Source organism: Rattus norvegicus, chromosome 5, assembly GCF_036323735.1.
Source record: "Rattus norvegicus strain BN/NHsdMcwi chromosome 5, GRCr8, whole genome shotgun sequence".
In the NCBI taxonomy this organism is placed as follows: domain Eukaryota; kingdom Metazoa; phylum Chordata; class Mammalia; order Rodentia; family Muridae; genus Rattus; species Rattus norvegicus.
This window is the reverse complement of record NC_086023.1, coordinates 167,854,260-167,870,041: the sequence shown is the minus strand read 5'-3', so window position 1 is coordinate 167,870,041 and position 15,782 is coordinate 167,854,260. Positions and strand designations below refer to the sequence as shown.

At 51.6% G+C, this 15,782-nt stretch overlaps 1 protein-coding gene across 3 annotated transcripts in view; it reads right to left on the bottom strand.

The window, feature by feature from the left end:
• Plekhg5 (pleckstrin homology and RhoGEF domain containing G5) overlaps positions 1–9,312 on the bottom strand; it is a 43,500-nt gene extending 34,188 nt beyond the window's left edge. Inside the window, exon 1 of one of the 3 annotated variants that reach the window (XM_039109738.2) lies at positions 9,037–9,312. Coding sequence is in view for 1 of the 3 variants with exons in the window: in XM_039109735.2 (XP_038965663.1) it covers positions 4,714–4,846 (133 nt within the window). In the remaining 2 variants the exon portion in view is untranslated. Of the gene's footprint in view, positions 1–4,713; positions 5,601–9,036 lie in introns of those variants that run through there. The other 2 variants (NM_201272.2, XM_039109735.2) reach the window with 2 other exon arrangements.
• Positions 9,313–15,782: the final 6,470 nt, after the last annotated feature.

Here is a 15,782-nt window from a genome sequence, read left to right as displayed (position 1 = left end):
GGAAGCTTAAGGCCAGCCTGGTCTACATAGGGAGTTCCAGGAAAGTCAGGGCTATGTAACAGAGAAATCCTATTTGTTAATCATTAATAATAAGACATCAAGACATCGTACATCAACTTCTGACATCCACATGCAGATACATGCACAGTCATGTACATATACCACACACAAAAGAAGTTAAGAAGGGAGAGAGGGAGGGGGGGGGGGAAGGAGAGAGACGGCTCAGTGGTTAAGAGCACTGGCTGCTATTCCAGGGGACCTGGGTTCATTCCGAGCAACAAATGACTCTATAGTCTCTAATCTAATTCTAGGGAACCTACTGCTCTCTTCTGACTTCTGCAGGCATCAAGCTCAAAAGTAGTACACAGACGTACACGGAGGCAAAACACGCAGATACAAAAGAATTAAAAGATAACTTAAGAAATTAAGGCGAGGGATGGAGAGGTGGCTCAGCGGTTAAGAGCACTGACTGCTCTTTCAGAGGTCCCGAGTTCAATTCCCAGCAACCACATGGTGGTTCACAACCATCTGTTATGAGATCCAATGCCCTCTTCTGGTGTGTCTGAAGACAGCAACAGTGTACTCATATACATGAAATAAATAAATTTAAAAAAAAAGGGGGGGGGGTTGGGAATTTAGCTCAGTGGTAGAGCGCTTGCCTAGCAGCGCAAGGCCCTGGGTTTGGTCCCCAGCTCTGAAAAAAAAAAAAAAGAAAGAAAGAAATTAAGGCAAAAAGGAAAAAAATAAAACAACCAGTAACCAGTATCGGGCATTCAAAACATAAAGGTGATAAAGAGAGCCAGGCAGTGGTAGCACACGCGTGCTGCTAGCCCTGTGGAGACAGAGGAAGGCCATTTCGAGGCCAGCCTGGTCTACGACAGTTGCATCTATTGAGAGAAGTATGACTGTTGCCTCTTCTCAGACTCCCCAGCAGAACCCTCGGTCGAGGGCTGGTACACAGATGAGCCTTCTGCCCACTACCTCTCGGGCACCAGGCCAGGCCACCAAAAGCCTGTCCCTCCCAGGAAACAGCTGTGGCCTTGAATGCCCCCTCCCACGCTAGCCCTGCCCTCCCGGGAGCCTGTCCATGCTTGAGCAACTGTGCCAGTCCTTGTTGGGAACTCTAAGGTGGGAGAAGACAAAGGCATCCTCAGCTACGTATGGGGTCTGGGGCTCTGCCGGCTGTTTTTGTTGATGACACAACCTTAGAGGTAGCTGAGAAGAGGGACTCTCAACTGAGGACCCACCTCCATCAGATTGGTCTGTAGACAAGTCTGTGAGGAGGCTCGTTTGTTCATTAGCAATAGATGTGGGGCTGGAGAGATGGCTCAGGGGTTAAGAGTGCTGTCTGTCCTTCCAGAGGTCCTGAGTTCAAACCTTAGCAACCACATGGTGGCTCACAACCATCTGTAATGGGATCTTGGCGCCCTCTTCTGGTGTGTAGGTGTACATACAGATAAAGTACTCATGTACATTAGATATATAGAGAGAGATCTTTAAAAAAGAAAACAAAAACAATAGGTGTGTAGGTGTGAGAAGGCCCTGCCCACAGTGGTTTGTCCTAGGGTATTTAACTGACGGCTGGAGAGATGGCTCAGTGGTTAAGAGCACTGGCTGCTCTTCCAGAGGACCTGAGTTCAAATTCCAGCAACCACATGGTGGCTCACAACCATCTGTAATGGAATCTGATGCCCTCTTCTGGTGTGTCTGAAGACAGCTACACTGTACTTTTATATAATAAATAAATCTTTTAAAAAAGAAAGAGGGCTGGAGAGATGGCTCAGGGGTTAAGAGCACTGACTGCTCTTCCAGAGGTCCTGAGTTCAATTCCCAGCAACCACATGGTGGCTCACAACCATCTGTAATGGGATCTGATGCCCTCCTCTGGGGTGTCTGAGGACAGTGACAATGTACCCACATACACAAAATAAAGAAATACATCTTTAAAAAAAATAATAAGAGGGGGCTGGGGATTTAGCTCAGTGGTAGAGCGCTTACCTAGGAAGCACAAGGCCCTGGGTTCGGTCCCCAGCTCCGAAAAAAAAGAACTAAAAAAAAAAATAATAAGAAGAAGAAGAAAGAAAGAAAGAAAGAAAGAAAGAAAGAAAGAAAGAAAGAAAAAGAAAGAAAGGAAGAGAGTTATCATCAGCTATGGAGAGCAAGTCTCCATGGCCTTTGCTTTGGGTCCTACCTTCAGGTTCCTGGCTTCCCCTGATAATGGGCTGTAATCTGCAAGTCAAATAAGCCCTTTCCTCTCCAACTTGCTTTTGACCATGGTGTTTCAGCACAGATATAGCAAAAGATGGGGACCAATGGCCACTACATAAAACCCTGTCATCGAGCCCCCCTTCCCAAAGTGCTATGGGAATCTGGGACACGGGTTGGTTAAGTGGGGACCCCATGAGGAGTAAGCGTAGGCCATGGCCCCCCTATGCGGCTCCTGCCTACGACCCAGATTTATCACGGACATCACCCCTGGTGCTGCAGACTCTAACCAACGCCCTGCCGCCCTGCCCTCCACACCCCTCAGGCTCAGTCACAGAGGTGGGAAGACACATCTAAAATTCCTTCCTGGGGCTAGAGAGACTGTCCACATCGTTCCAATACATAAGCTTGTGGCCCATTGGCCACTTCCTCTGCCTGAGGCTCCCCTAGGTCTAGGCTCATCTGTCCATCTGCTGGCTGCGGCCTTCCTCCTGAGGCTCCGTGGAGGAACCAAGAAAAGAACAGAAAGAATGGCCGCAGAAGGGGTGTGAGATTCCAATTCTGGACCTTCATGTTCTGTACAGGGGCCCCGCCCCCCACCAGGCTGGGGTGGTTCTGGGGCCCAACACCCATCCGCATGGGTCCTGGCCAGGGCCTGGCTGTCTGGCAGTAAAGGACTGAGCCTACACAGGCAGCTGTGTGCCCTGGCTCACCCACCCAGCAGCCTCAGCTCCTCCTGGGATTGGCTCACGTGCCGTTACCCAGCTGCTAAGTGCCTCACCAGGGCTTCTGCCCACCCTGAGAAGAGCGGGGCCTGGGTGCAAGTGGGTGTCTGAGTGCTGCCACTTATGACCTCAGAGCTGCACCAGAATAAAGGACACACACACACACACACACACACACACACACACACACACACACATGCCTTGCCTAGAAAGTTGGCATGAAGACTCAGGACCAAGACTTAAAACCAGTGTGTGAGACCTAGGCACTCCAAAGCTGCAGGCAGCTGGTCATGACGGAACCCCAGAGGCAGGAGAACGAACATCCCAGGTAAAGAGGCAGGAGAACCCTGGAGAGTGGCATCTGTCACCTCTGTGCCCATGGAGCTCAGTCCACTCCTGCTGAGTCCCCCTGGCTTGTAGCTGGATAGCATGTAACATGGGTGACAGGAACCTCACAAGTGGAGCGGTGAAGCAGACAGGCCTCCTGCAGCCGGCTCCATCCCACCCTCTGACAGCAGATGTTCTCCTGCTGAGGGAAGAGGCCATTTTACCCTTGGCCAGACTCAAGCTGTGTATTTCTTCCCTCTCTAAACCAACTTCCTTTCTCCTCTGCCACTTCTCCATGCCCCTCACGGATCCATGTTTAAGGCAACAGGGCTGTTCCTCCTCGAGACACGCATACACACTTCTGGGGCCACAGTAGGCCATCAGGCCACCTCCTCCTCGCAGCCACCTGGGTCTCAAGAGCACCACAGCTGGAAGGTTGTCCAACACTTCAAGCCTCCAGAGCACCTGTCCTTCTTATCCTGCTATGTGGTCCCAGGGCTCCCCCAACCTCTTGTGGCAGACCCCAGGACTAACCAGTGCTCCCTAGCCCTTCTGGCTGCAGGACAGGCTCATGAAAGGACTCAAGCCAAGATGGGGAATTTCTGTCCTTGGTGAGACTCCTTCTCTTTGCTTGGGGCCTGGAGAGTGAGCCCAGAGTAGGAGGCCGGAAATAAGCGAGTGAAAGGTGGTACCCAGCCATTCTGCGAGCTGGGTCATCAACACTTGGTTTGGCTTCTATGGACCAAGGTTGTTTTCCGGCAATTCGCCAGAGTGGAGCACGGGTCAGGCCCACAGCGCCCAGTCCGGAGCAAATTGACTCATCGACTGAACCAAGACGGCAGCAAGAACAATTACAGCCTCCCCAAATGGGGTCCTATCGGCCTGCCACTGTGTGAGACGTCCCACAGGGTCACCCAGGGAGTGCCTCTAGCCTTTCATGAGAACACCAGAGATACAATTACCCTTTGCTACGCGCCACAGGGCTCGGACCGAACACCCCAATATTTTGCCCTTTGAGGGTCGCAGTCTTGTCATGGTTCTATCTGCACATTTATAAAGCGGAGGGCAATATGAGAAACGCCCACATCCCTCAATTAGATCAGAAATACACTAGACAGGCTCAGCCCTGTGCCTCATCTTGGCCGGAATAGGAGAGGTAGGTCACAGGTGCCCCTGGCCTTCAGCTCCAAGACTGGTGAGGCGCAGGCATGCACATTGGCCACGGGGAGGGACAAGACCACTTGAAGGTGCACGTTACGCTCTGACCCTCATGTTTGGGCCCCCATATCCTCTGCAGAGGCTCTCCAGAAGGTCTAGGGACCCCACACCACCACAAGCAAGTGACTTTAGCATCATATTCACAGCAAGCAGGCTGCAGGCTTTGGCCCGCAGGAGTGGCCAGGCAGACCAGGTGCCCACGCCTCGTGAAAGCCCTCTGGGAAATAGCTGCACCTACCCCCCAAGTCCTCGATGATATCCAGAGCGGAGCTCCAGGAAAAACGCTCCACAGACCCTAGCTCCAGCTGGCCCAGGTCACCAGGCAAGGTCTCCAGCTCATAGGTGCCCCGCTTCCTCCAGTAGAGAAACATGTTGAAACCTGAGGTGTCCCCTGCTTGGTCTGCACCCTCAGAAGCTGGGTGACTCCAGGGTCCTCCGTCCCCAAGGCCTGGACACAGTGGTGCCCGGGTGCAAACAAGCAGCAGAGACCCCTGGGGCAGGCTTTGGGCCGGCAGTCATGGCCCTCCTCAGGGAGGGAGAGGAGCATTCTGGGAGCGGCCAGGGGCCTTACATCTGACCAATGGCCAGGGCCCCTGCCCCACACAAAGCGCCTTTCTTCCCCTCCTACAGACATTTTACACATTTTGCCTTCCCAGCCCCCTCAGAGCCCCCGCCGAGGAGATGGGCTGTCCGTCTGGGGATGCAGAGTCCCGGAAAAAAAGTGCAATTGTTTCCTGGTCTCTTTGCTAAGATAAGTTTTCAGAGGAAAAAAATGTGCTGCCCCAGGAGCAATTCCAGGTCCCCACCACGACCTATGACCCGGAACAGCCCCAGCTGCCTCACAGGTTCTCAATGAGGGGTGAAGGCACCTGTGGGAATGCCAGGTTCCCGAAGCTCAGGTGTATCTCCCACCTCTTTTGGGCTCAGGTCTTCCAGGCAGTCAGAGGGCACAAGCCTTCACCTACGTATGGAGCCAGCTCTGCTGGCAAGGCTCTCTCTGAGAGTTTCTCTCCACCCTTCGCCAAGCTGCCAATGGCCCTCTCCTTCCTCAATCTGTGACCCACAGCAACAGCTGTGTTCTGGGTGGATGAGCCTGGGCCAAGGACCTCCAGCACCATCCGGAAGCCACAATGTTTCCTGCAGCACAGGCTCCAGGGCAAGTCCTAAGAAGAAAAGCTGAGGGGATGAGAGGGCTCTGGATACAGAATAACCAAGGAAAAGAACCACAGGAGAAGGGGTGGGGCCTGCCTTCCATCTTGAGCCGGGGTGGGGTTGGGGGGGTGAGGTGAGGAGAACTTGGAGGACCAGCAGCATGGGTTGGAAAATAGAAAGTTCCAGGCTAGACCTCGTCTCAGCCACAACAAAACTGGGCAAGGTGACTGAAGCTTGAGACCCGCAAGTGTGGAGGCTGGGGGAGGGGAGCTCCTGGACAACTGGGGCGTGTATATGGCAAGACCCTGGCTTTAAAAAATAAAATTCTGGGGGTTGGGGATTTAGCTCAGTGGTAGAGCGCTTGCCTAGCAAGCGCAAGGCCCTGGGTTCAGTCCCCAGCTCCGAAAAAAAAAAAAAAAAAAAGGAAAAAATAAAATAAAATAAAATAAAATTCTGGAGCTGGAAAGATGGCTCAGTGGTTAGGAGCACTGACTGTTCTTCCAGAGGTCCTGAGTTCAAATCCCAGCAACCACATGGTGGCTCACAACCATATGTAATGGGATCTGATGCCCTCTTCTGGTGTGGCTGGAGACAGCAACAGTGTACTCACATACATAGAACAAATAAATAAATCTAAAAAGAAAGAAAGAAAAAAAAAGATCTCTGGCTCTTGAGTTTGGACCTGAATTTGATTCCAACCCCCAGGCCAGAAGGTTCACAATTGTCTGTAGCTTCAGCTCCATGGGACCCTATGCCTCTGGTCCCTGCATGAACCTGCACCCATCTACAGACATCAGCATGCAGACACAATTAATAAAAATAAATCTTAAAACAGCGCAAGCCAAACCAGTCCATTCCCTTACTAGATGTCTGAGAGCAAGAGGGATTACCAGCAGGTCCTCTGGGTCGCCCCCCAAAATTAGACCTGGGATTCAGCCCCCTTCAGCATGGCTTCTCAAGCCAAGGTTTTATCCCAAAATGCAGGCTGAAAATTCGCCAGCAGTGTTTCTCCACCTGTCCTTCAAGGACACAAGCTTCATCAAGTCATGCTGAGACACCTCTCTTGTTTTGTCTTAGGTATATGTGGGTGTTTAGTCTGCATGTTTGCCTGGACGCCACTTTTGAGCCTGGTGCCCACAGAAGCCAGAAGAGGGCACTAGAGTCCTAGAACTGGAGTTACAGTGAGTGGTGACATGGTTGCTGGGAATCAAACCTGGGTCCTCTGGAAAGGCAGCCAGTGCACTTAACTGCTGGGCCATCTCGGATCACCCTGGATCATCCACCCAGAAGAACAAAGCAAGCTGCTTAATTAAAAGGCTGGGAGCACAATACCTGCAGACAAAACACCCATACTCACGAGATAAGCAAACAAGCAAGACAAAAACCCAACCAAGGGCTGGAGGCAGCCCCACAGCAGCTTCCTCCAGAGAGAGGGTCCTGTCCCCAGGCCACAAGAGAGAATCTAAGCTCTAAAAAGAAATTAAGTAGAACTTGGATTTGAGCCTGAAAGCCAACTGGAGTCTAGGGGACAGGGCAGCAAGGTGGCCTGGAAACCCAGCTACTGGAGGAGACTAAGGAGGAGGACTCCAAGCTCAGGCCAACCTGGGCAACATAGTAGCGAGTTCCACTTTCAAAATAGTAAATGCTAAAAGGAGGCTAGATACACAGTTCGGTTGGCAGAGTGGTTGCCTGTGTAGCCTGTACAAACCCCTTAGTTTGATCTCCATTATAGTATGAGTGTGTGTGTGTGTGTGTGTGTGTGTGTGTGTGTGTGTGTGTGTGTGTGTGTGAATCTTGGGAGGTACATGTGTGAGGATCAGAAGTTTAATGTTGGGTTGGGGATTTAGCTCAGTGGTAGAGCGCTTGCCTATCAGGTGCAAGGCCCTGGGTTCGGTCCCCAGCTCCGAAAAATAGAAAAGAAAAAAAAAAAAAAAGAAGTTTAATGTCATTCTCACTTACACAGCAAGTTCAAGGCTATTTGAGATCCCCCACCTCCACCTCACCCTCAAAAGGCTGACGCTATGGCTCCAGAGTAGTGTACTAGCATGCAGGAAACCTTGAGTTTAGTCCTCAGCACCTCAAAAGCGAGTCAAAAAGGAAAGAAATTCAGACTCAGTGTAGTAAAGGGCACCGGCTCTGGGCTCTCAGCCATTCTCAGTCTGACCCTGCCTGTACCTCCTTAGCCTGCCAGGTCCGTGGGAGCTGGCCTGGGTGTGGCAGAGCCAGGCCCAACCAGATCAGATGCCCGCAGCTGAGAGGCACAGGCAGAGTGGGACGAGCCGCTTTAGTAGGGTGGCAGAAGGGTCACTGAAGGCTGCAGGGTGCCTGGGAGTGGTAGGGATGGCCATCTGCCGCAGCCTGCACACCCCCAGCAGAAGGCTAAGGTGCCAAGGGGAAGCTGGCGTAATTTGAACCACATGCCTGCCTGCCTCGCCTGCCTCCAGCCTCACAGGGCTGTAGTGGACAAGCACAGCCCCCCACCCCGCCCCCCACTCCCCCAGCCTCGGTCACAGACATCCATGTAGACTGGATATGAGGCTATGGGATGTCGGGGGTGTCCTGGCTCATGCTTAGAACAAGGAGGGGAGGGTCTGAGTATTCGGGAGTGAGATTGTCCAGTGCCACCAAGCGTCCATCCATTCCAGTAGAGGCCAGAGCTGCAGAACTGGGAGTTGTCACCCGTGCTACAGACTGCATGGGCTCCACATGCGACTCTCCTGATTATCTGTGCTTGTACCTTCCTGTCTCCATTCACGCTCATTCCACATCCCAGCCTCACCTCTCATATAAGAGAGCAGGAAGCAGCCTCAGCGGATCAGTGGGACTGGGTCTAAAGAAACAGCTTCCTCTTCTCTCTCTCTCTTTTTTTTTTTTTTTTCGGAGCTGGGGACCGAACCCAGGGCCTTGCGCTTGCTAGGCAAGCGCTCTACCACTGAGCTAAATCCCCAACCCCTACAACTTCCTCTTCTCACCCCCACCCCCGCCCCCACCCCCCAGTACTCAATACGTAGCCTTAGCCAGACTTGCTGCAGTCAGGAGCTGCCGGGGACACTTGTGCCTTTTCTGAGGGTCTTGACGCCTGCTGGAGCGAGGGTAATGACAGCTACGCCCAGGGGGGCCTGGCATCGTGCTGAGGTGTTCACCTCGCTTCCGGGATAGAGATGGAGATGCTGTAGTCTCTAGTGGGTGACTTACCCAAAGGCCACACAGCGCCAGGGAGCAGGAGAACACTGGCAGTGCCCCGGCACCCCGTTCTCACAGTTGGGCCACACTGAGCCGACAAGAGGCAACTTTCATTGCTCAGCTTACCCACCCACAAGAGCCTTCTTGGTCACCACAGCATCAGGGGCTAGAGCAAGGCAGGTGAGTGGCCCTGATCTAGAAACTCATTCCTTGAAGCCCGGCTTACCTTAAGTTTCGGGCCTCTAGGTAACCTCTATCCATGCGGAGTGGACAGCAGCCAGCAGGCACTCCCCACTTGGGCCTCCCGGGGCTGAAAGCCTTGGACTCCGGAGGTTTGCCCCTTGTCTAGACTTCTTGATCCTTCTGAGTTCCAGGGAGAAACTGCTGGCTTAGGAGCCAGGGACAGGACAGACAGAAGTACAGGGAGTTGGCAGCTCCGTTGCCTAAGCAATGGCCTTGAATCGGGGAGAGGCTGAATCCTCTGCCAACCACAGCTGTTTCCTGACAGGCAGAAGTGCCTTCTGAGGGCCTGGCCAGGGGACCAGACCCCTGCAAGGTCTTGCTGAGTAAGGGGTCAAAAGAGGAAGAGGAGCAGGTGGCCAAAGCTGGCTAATGTCCCCACGGCAGTGGTGGCTGTCACCGACTTCAGTTCTGTAAGCCTTTCCCGAATGTGACCCTAATGTCCTCGGCAGCATGCCTTCTCCTTTCCGATGACCCCTGACCCGAAGCTCGGCCTCCACAGGTGAATCTCTCTGGGTTGGGCTTGGCTCTGAGTCCTGGCTCCTGCACAATGGGTTCAGAGGGGCTCAGAGTTTGTTTTCTCTCTTGAAGAGAGCTGGAGTTCATCTCCCTGCACCCATGTCCGTGACTGCTTGTAGATCTGGCTCCAGGGAGTCCCACACCCTCTTTTGGTGGCCTCAACCATGAGCATACGCGCGCACGCGCGCGCGCGCGCGCGCACACACACACACACACACACACACACACACACCTATTTAAAAAATGGGTTGAGAGAGTGCCAGGTGGTGGTGCACTTTAATCCCAGCACTAGAGAGGCAGAGGCAGGAGGCTTTCTGTAAGTCTGAGGCCAGTTTGGTCTACAGAGCAAGTTCCAGGACACAGAGAAACTTTATCTAATACATGTACATATATATACACAAACACATAATATCACATAATATACATCATATACATCATATATATAACATAATTATATACATATATATCAATACATACACACATATACATATATACATATATACACAAACATATACACATAATATACCTTATTTTTTTTCTTTTTTCTTTTTTTCAGAGCTGGGGACCGAACCCAGGGCCTTGCGCTTGCTAGGCAAGCGCTCTACCACTGAGCTAAATCCCCAACCCCCATAATATATCTTATATACATCATATACATTGCATACATCATCTATGTGCACATATATCATACACATACATCACACATATCATATACACATACATCATACATATCATATACACATACATATACACATATGCATACACATACATCACACACATACACATCATATACATATACACATACACATATATCATACACATACATCATACGTATCATATACACATACATATACACATATGCATACACATACATCACACACATACACATCATATACATATACACATACACATATATCATACACATACATCATACGTATCATATACACATACATATACACATATGCATACACATACATCACACACATACACATCATATACATATACACATACACATATATCATACACATACATCATACGTATCATATACACATATATCATACATATCATATACACATACATATATAATACACATATACAAACACATACATATACACATACACATATACAAACACATACACATACACATATACATACATATACATATACACCAGTGCCCTGGTGTTTTGCCTGCGTGTATGTCTGTGTGAGGGTATCAGATCCCCTGCAACTGGAACAGCTATGAACCCACCATGCAGGTGCTGGAAATTGAACACTGGTCTTTTGCAAGAACAAGTGCTCTCAACCTCTGAGCCACCTTTCCAGCACCAGGGGTAGATTTTTCCCCTCCCATGAGGGGCTCCATCCCTCCCACTCATCAGGTAAGGCTTTGTGGTCCCCTGGGATGCTCAGGGGCAGGTGACCAGCGTTTCTTTCTTGTCTGAGGGCCATCTGCCAGGAGGAAAGCTGAGTAGAACCAGCTGTGTACCAGCTGCCCAATTGCATGCAAAGCGTCTCCTTGCAGGTCTGCCACAGAGCCTGTTGAAAATTAAGTGGCACCAGGGAGCTGTTTTATAACCTGCTAAGAATGGGTGTGGGCTGCTTCCAAACCTTCTGGCTCTATCCTGCGTTGCCCCCGCAACCTCTGACCAGACCTCTGCTCCAGACGCACAAAAGAATCGCCCTACCTTCTGCAAGCACGTGTCAAAGGACCAATGTTCTCTAGGGACCCTGGCAAAGGCCCGGGTGGGATGGAGGCCACTTGCCTGGCAGGGAGCAGAATGCCCTGTGTTGGTTCCTGCAGGAGAGGGGAATAGCAGAGCCCAGTGTGGGCAGCACAGACCCCTCCCCTCAGTATTAGTTCTGAAGGCCAGATGTGTGGCTGAGGCCTCAGTCTATTTGTGGGTAACCACCAGGCCTCTAGCCAGACCATCTTCGCAGCCTCAGCCCGGCTCCAGCCCCAAGCCCAAGCCCTTCTGCCTTCGGCAGGCCCCATGGTAATAGATGGACCAGGGGGAGCAAGTGGCAGGACCGGTCACCGGTTCCTCAAGCCTCAGTTTCCCCTTCTTCCATCCTGAGAAGTCTAGATCAGACAAATGAGATTTAACTGTCTGTGATGAAGGACCAGGCCTGAGGACTCCAGGAGGGCTGGAGAGAGCCCTGCCCCCTTCCTGTGCTGTCCCTTAATACCGGACTGCAGTAAAATAGAGCTTATGACCAGTGCGGTCAAAACGGGGATTGCAAGGCCTACCTGAAGGCCAGCAGATCTGTGCAGATCTGGCCCTGAGAGAGGGGACTGCAGGGTGCCTGGCCACACCCCTCACAACTGCTTCTCCACGCATTCCTGCAAGATCCTCCTCACTGGTCCCCTCTCTGTCCCACATGTCTCTTCCCTGGTTCCCTACGACACATGCCAAACACTAACATTTGCAGGGCCTCTCTATGGGTCAGGCCTCAGCCAGAGAGCCTGGGAATTTCTTTCACTTTGCCTAAGGGCTGTGTGGTTATTATTACTCTTGGCTCCATTTTATGGGAGGGAAAACCAAGGTTTGGGGAGGACAGAGATTTGCCCAGGCCAGTTAGGAGGCTGGGTTTCTGGTGGGCGCCGCAGCCTTATCTCCCCAACCCTATGTGCCTTCAGACAGCCCACTCTGTTTCTCTCTTCAGTGCTGAGTCCAGAGGCCATGGGGCTCAGGCAGACTTTCTCTCCAGGATCCTGCCCTGGCTCTGAGAACACTACCAATGTCAAAAACCCTCCCTGACCGTTCAGGCTACTTAGCTAAGGGTCTCAAAATGGGGTCTTCCCTGGACCCTCAATGGTATGGGGACAGTGCAGGGAACAGGCCTCCCCAGGGCCTCCCACAGCCTCCTACTCCTATGGAAGGCCCAGTCATCCCACCACTGGCTTGACTGTAGTCACCTACCCATGCACCTACCACAGCCTGGGGACAAGCGCAGCCTGGGGCTGGCTGGCCGTACCCCAGCTGCCCACACCACTCTCTGCTTTGCTTCCAGAATTTGTCAGTGTTCAGCTGCCCTAGTCTGGCTCAGGCTCAGGTCATGTCTGGGGGCTGAGGGGTGGGGGTGGGGTGTCATGGACCCCACTCTATAAATATGGGGTACTTACGTCATTGACTCTTGGGATGGCTCTGGGATTGTCCTAGTTCACAAGACTGACTTTCAAGTTTAGTGTCTGGGTGACATGACCGAGGACATTTTTTTTTTTATCAGAGCTGAGGACCAAACCCAGGGCATTGGGCAAGCGCTCTACCACTGAGCTAAATCCCCAACCCCGACTTTTTTTTTTTATTTATTTATTCATGCATTTTATGTATGTGAGTGCTCTGTATTCAGACACACCAGAAGAGGGCATTGGATCCCATTACAGATGGTTGTGAGGCACCGCGTGGTTGCTGGGACTTGAACTCAGGACCTCAAGCCATCTCTCCAGCCCCATGATGGAGGATTAGTAGACAATAGCCAACAGACACTGCACAGATAGAATGAAAACCTGAACTTGTCCCTTCTCTGACTAAAAGCCTGCCCTGTGCTCCCTGGGGGTGTGGTCACATACCCACATGGGTCCACTCAGACCCCAGTAGCTCACCTTCAGGCTCCTCCTTCCAGCTACTAGATCTTCAGGAGGGGCCTTCCTGACTCAGATGATGGCCCTTACACTCTTGTTCTGTCTGGACATGGAGCCCCATCCCCATCCCAGTCCCCCAGTCTCTGTACATGTCCAGAATGGCGGAGAGCTGTAGGAGCCAGGAATTTTTTCTCATTGGCCAGAAAACTGTACTCAGTTACACAGTTAACATCCTCACTCAGGGACTGACCTTCCAAACCCCTCCAGGCCTGGTGCAGTGGGCACTGTCTCCTCACCTGTGTGAGTAGAGGTGGCAAGATTCCCTTAGTTTCTAAGGGACAGAGCTGACGACTCCTGGGGAAGCTACAAGCTAGCTGCTGCCCTATGCTCTAGTTGTCCAGTCAGCTGGTTGCCTGAAGCCTCTCAGCGAGGGTGGGGAGAAGCCTAGGTTTCCAGAAGCCTATGGCAGCAAAGAATGACCACATTCCAGCGAATTCCGGCTGCTGGCCACACAGACTTTCAAACCTGGCCAGACAGACTGAAAGGCTGAGCCCTCTGGAGGCTGCGCCTGTCCAGGGAACAAAGGCTTCTAGGCCAGTCTCTGACCACAAAGAGAGGTCGGACTCCCAGGACAGCTGGAATTTCAAAACATCTAACCCATTGTCAAAACACTGGCCCTGGTGGTTGGAAATCACCATCACTGCCTGGTGGACATGCCTAGCACGGCCAGGCTGTCTCTGACCCACACGGTGTCTTTCTGTTGGTCATGGAGGCCACAGTTTGTTCTTTGCCCAAGCCCAGGACACAGGCGAAACCTACAGAGGCCAGCCTCCTGCTGCAGTGGGTGTCTGTCCAGGGGAGCCTCCCATTCAGGATTCTCCCATGCTCACTGACTCACTCACCCTTTGAGAAGGGGGGAAGGACAGGGCACTCTTCCTGACTCATTCTCTCTAACGGAGGAGACATGAAGCAGAGTCTGGGACACTGAGACTGCTCTGGCCATGCACCTGGGCTGAAAGCAGCAAGGATAAAGGCCCTGGGGCAGTAACATACCTGGTGGCTGAGCTAAGATGGCTGCTCTTCCAGCCCTCCTCCAACTCCGTCTGACATACAGGACTTTCAGTTCCTAAGTGGAGGTGCATTGTTCACTGTAGGTTGAACGTCCAGGGGATGCAGGCCCTGAAGCAGGGGGCTAGGGCAGAGTGAAGCCAGAGAAGGGCCCCTTGCCCCTGATGGCTCCAAGGACTTTCACCCTTACTCTTGTTCTGAGTGGGTGTGGTGGTTTGAATATCCTCGAGGAGCACTATTAGGAGGAGTGGCTTTGTTAAAGTAGGTGTGGCCTAGTCACCATGTGACCCTGAGTGTCACTATGTGACACTGTGTGTCCCTTTGTGACCCTGTGTGTCACTGTGTGACCCTGTGTCACTCCCTGACACTGTATCACTGTGTGACACTGTGTGTCACTGTGTATCATTGTGAGCCTCTGTGTGACACTGTGTCAGTGTGATACTGTGTATCACTGTCAGTGTGACACTGTGTCAGTGTGACACTGTGTCACTGTATCACTTCATGTCACTGTGTGATATGAATGTCACTGTGTCTCACTGTGTGACACTGTGTCACTGTATCACTTCATGTCACTGTGTGATATGAATGTCACTGTGTCTCACTGTGTGACACTGTGTCAGTGTGACACTGTGTTACTATGTGTCACTGTGTATCACTGCATGTCACTGTGTGATACTGAATGTCACTGGGTATCACTGTGTGACATTGTGTCACTATGTGATATTGTGTGACACTGGGTATCACTGTGTGACCCTGTGTCACTGTATGACACTGTGTATCAGTGTGTCACTGTGTGTTGCTGTATATCACTGTGTGACATTGTGTCACTATGTCTCACTATATGATATTGTGTGTCACTATGTGTCATTGTGTGATACCACTGGGTATCACTGTGTGTCACTGTGTGACAGTGTGTGGGCTAAGCTCTGAGACCCTCCTCCTAGCAGCCTTCAGATGAAGATGTAGAACTCTCAGCTCCTCCTGCACCATGCCTGTCTGGATGCTGTCATGCTCCTGCCTTGATGATAATGGACTGAACCCCTGACCCTGTAAGCCAGCCCAATTAAATGTTGTCATTTATAAGAATTGCCATTGTCATGTTGTCTCTTCAGAGCAATGGAAACCCGACCTGAAACGGTGGTCATAGAGACCAACAGAAGAGGGAAATGTGCAGACTTACTATTGTTTTCTTATTTTTTTTTTCTCTTTTTCAGAGCTGGGGACCGAACCCAGGGCCTTGCACTTGCTAGGCAAGCGCTCTACCACTGAGCTAAATCCCCAACCCCTTTTTCTTGTTTCTTGATCAGCCTTAGATTTTAACAGTCTTTGTAGGTGCTCAAGGAATCGTCTATCGCTAAAGCTATATCCTTAGCCGTCTGCCTAGTTTATTGACTCATTTGAGACAGAGTCTCCTCGTGTAGCCCTGGCTGACCTGGAACTCAGAGATGTGCCTGCTTTTGCCCTCACACCCAACCCCAGTCCTGTGCCACCATGCCCGGCTATTTTATTCTGCTGGTGTCTCACTGCATAGCCCAGGTAGGTTCTAAGCTTGTGGTCCTTCT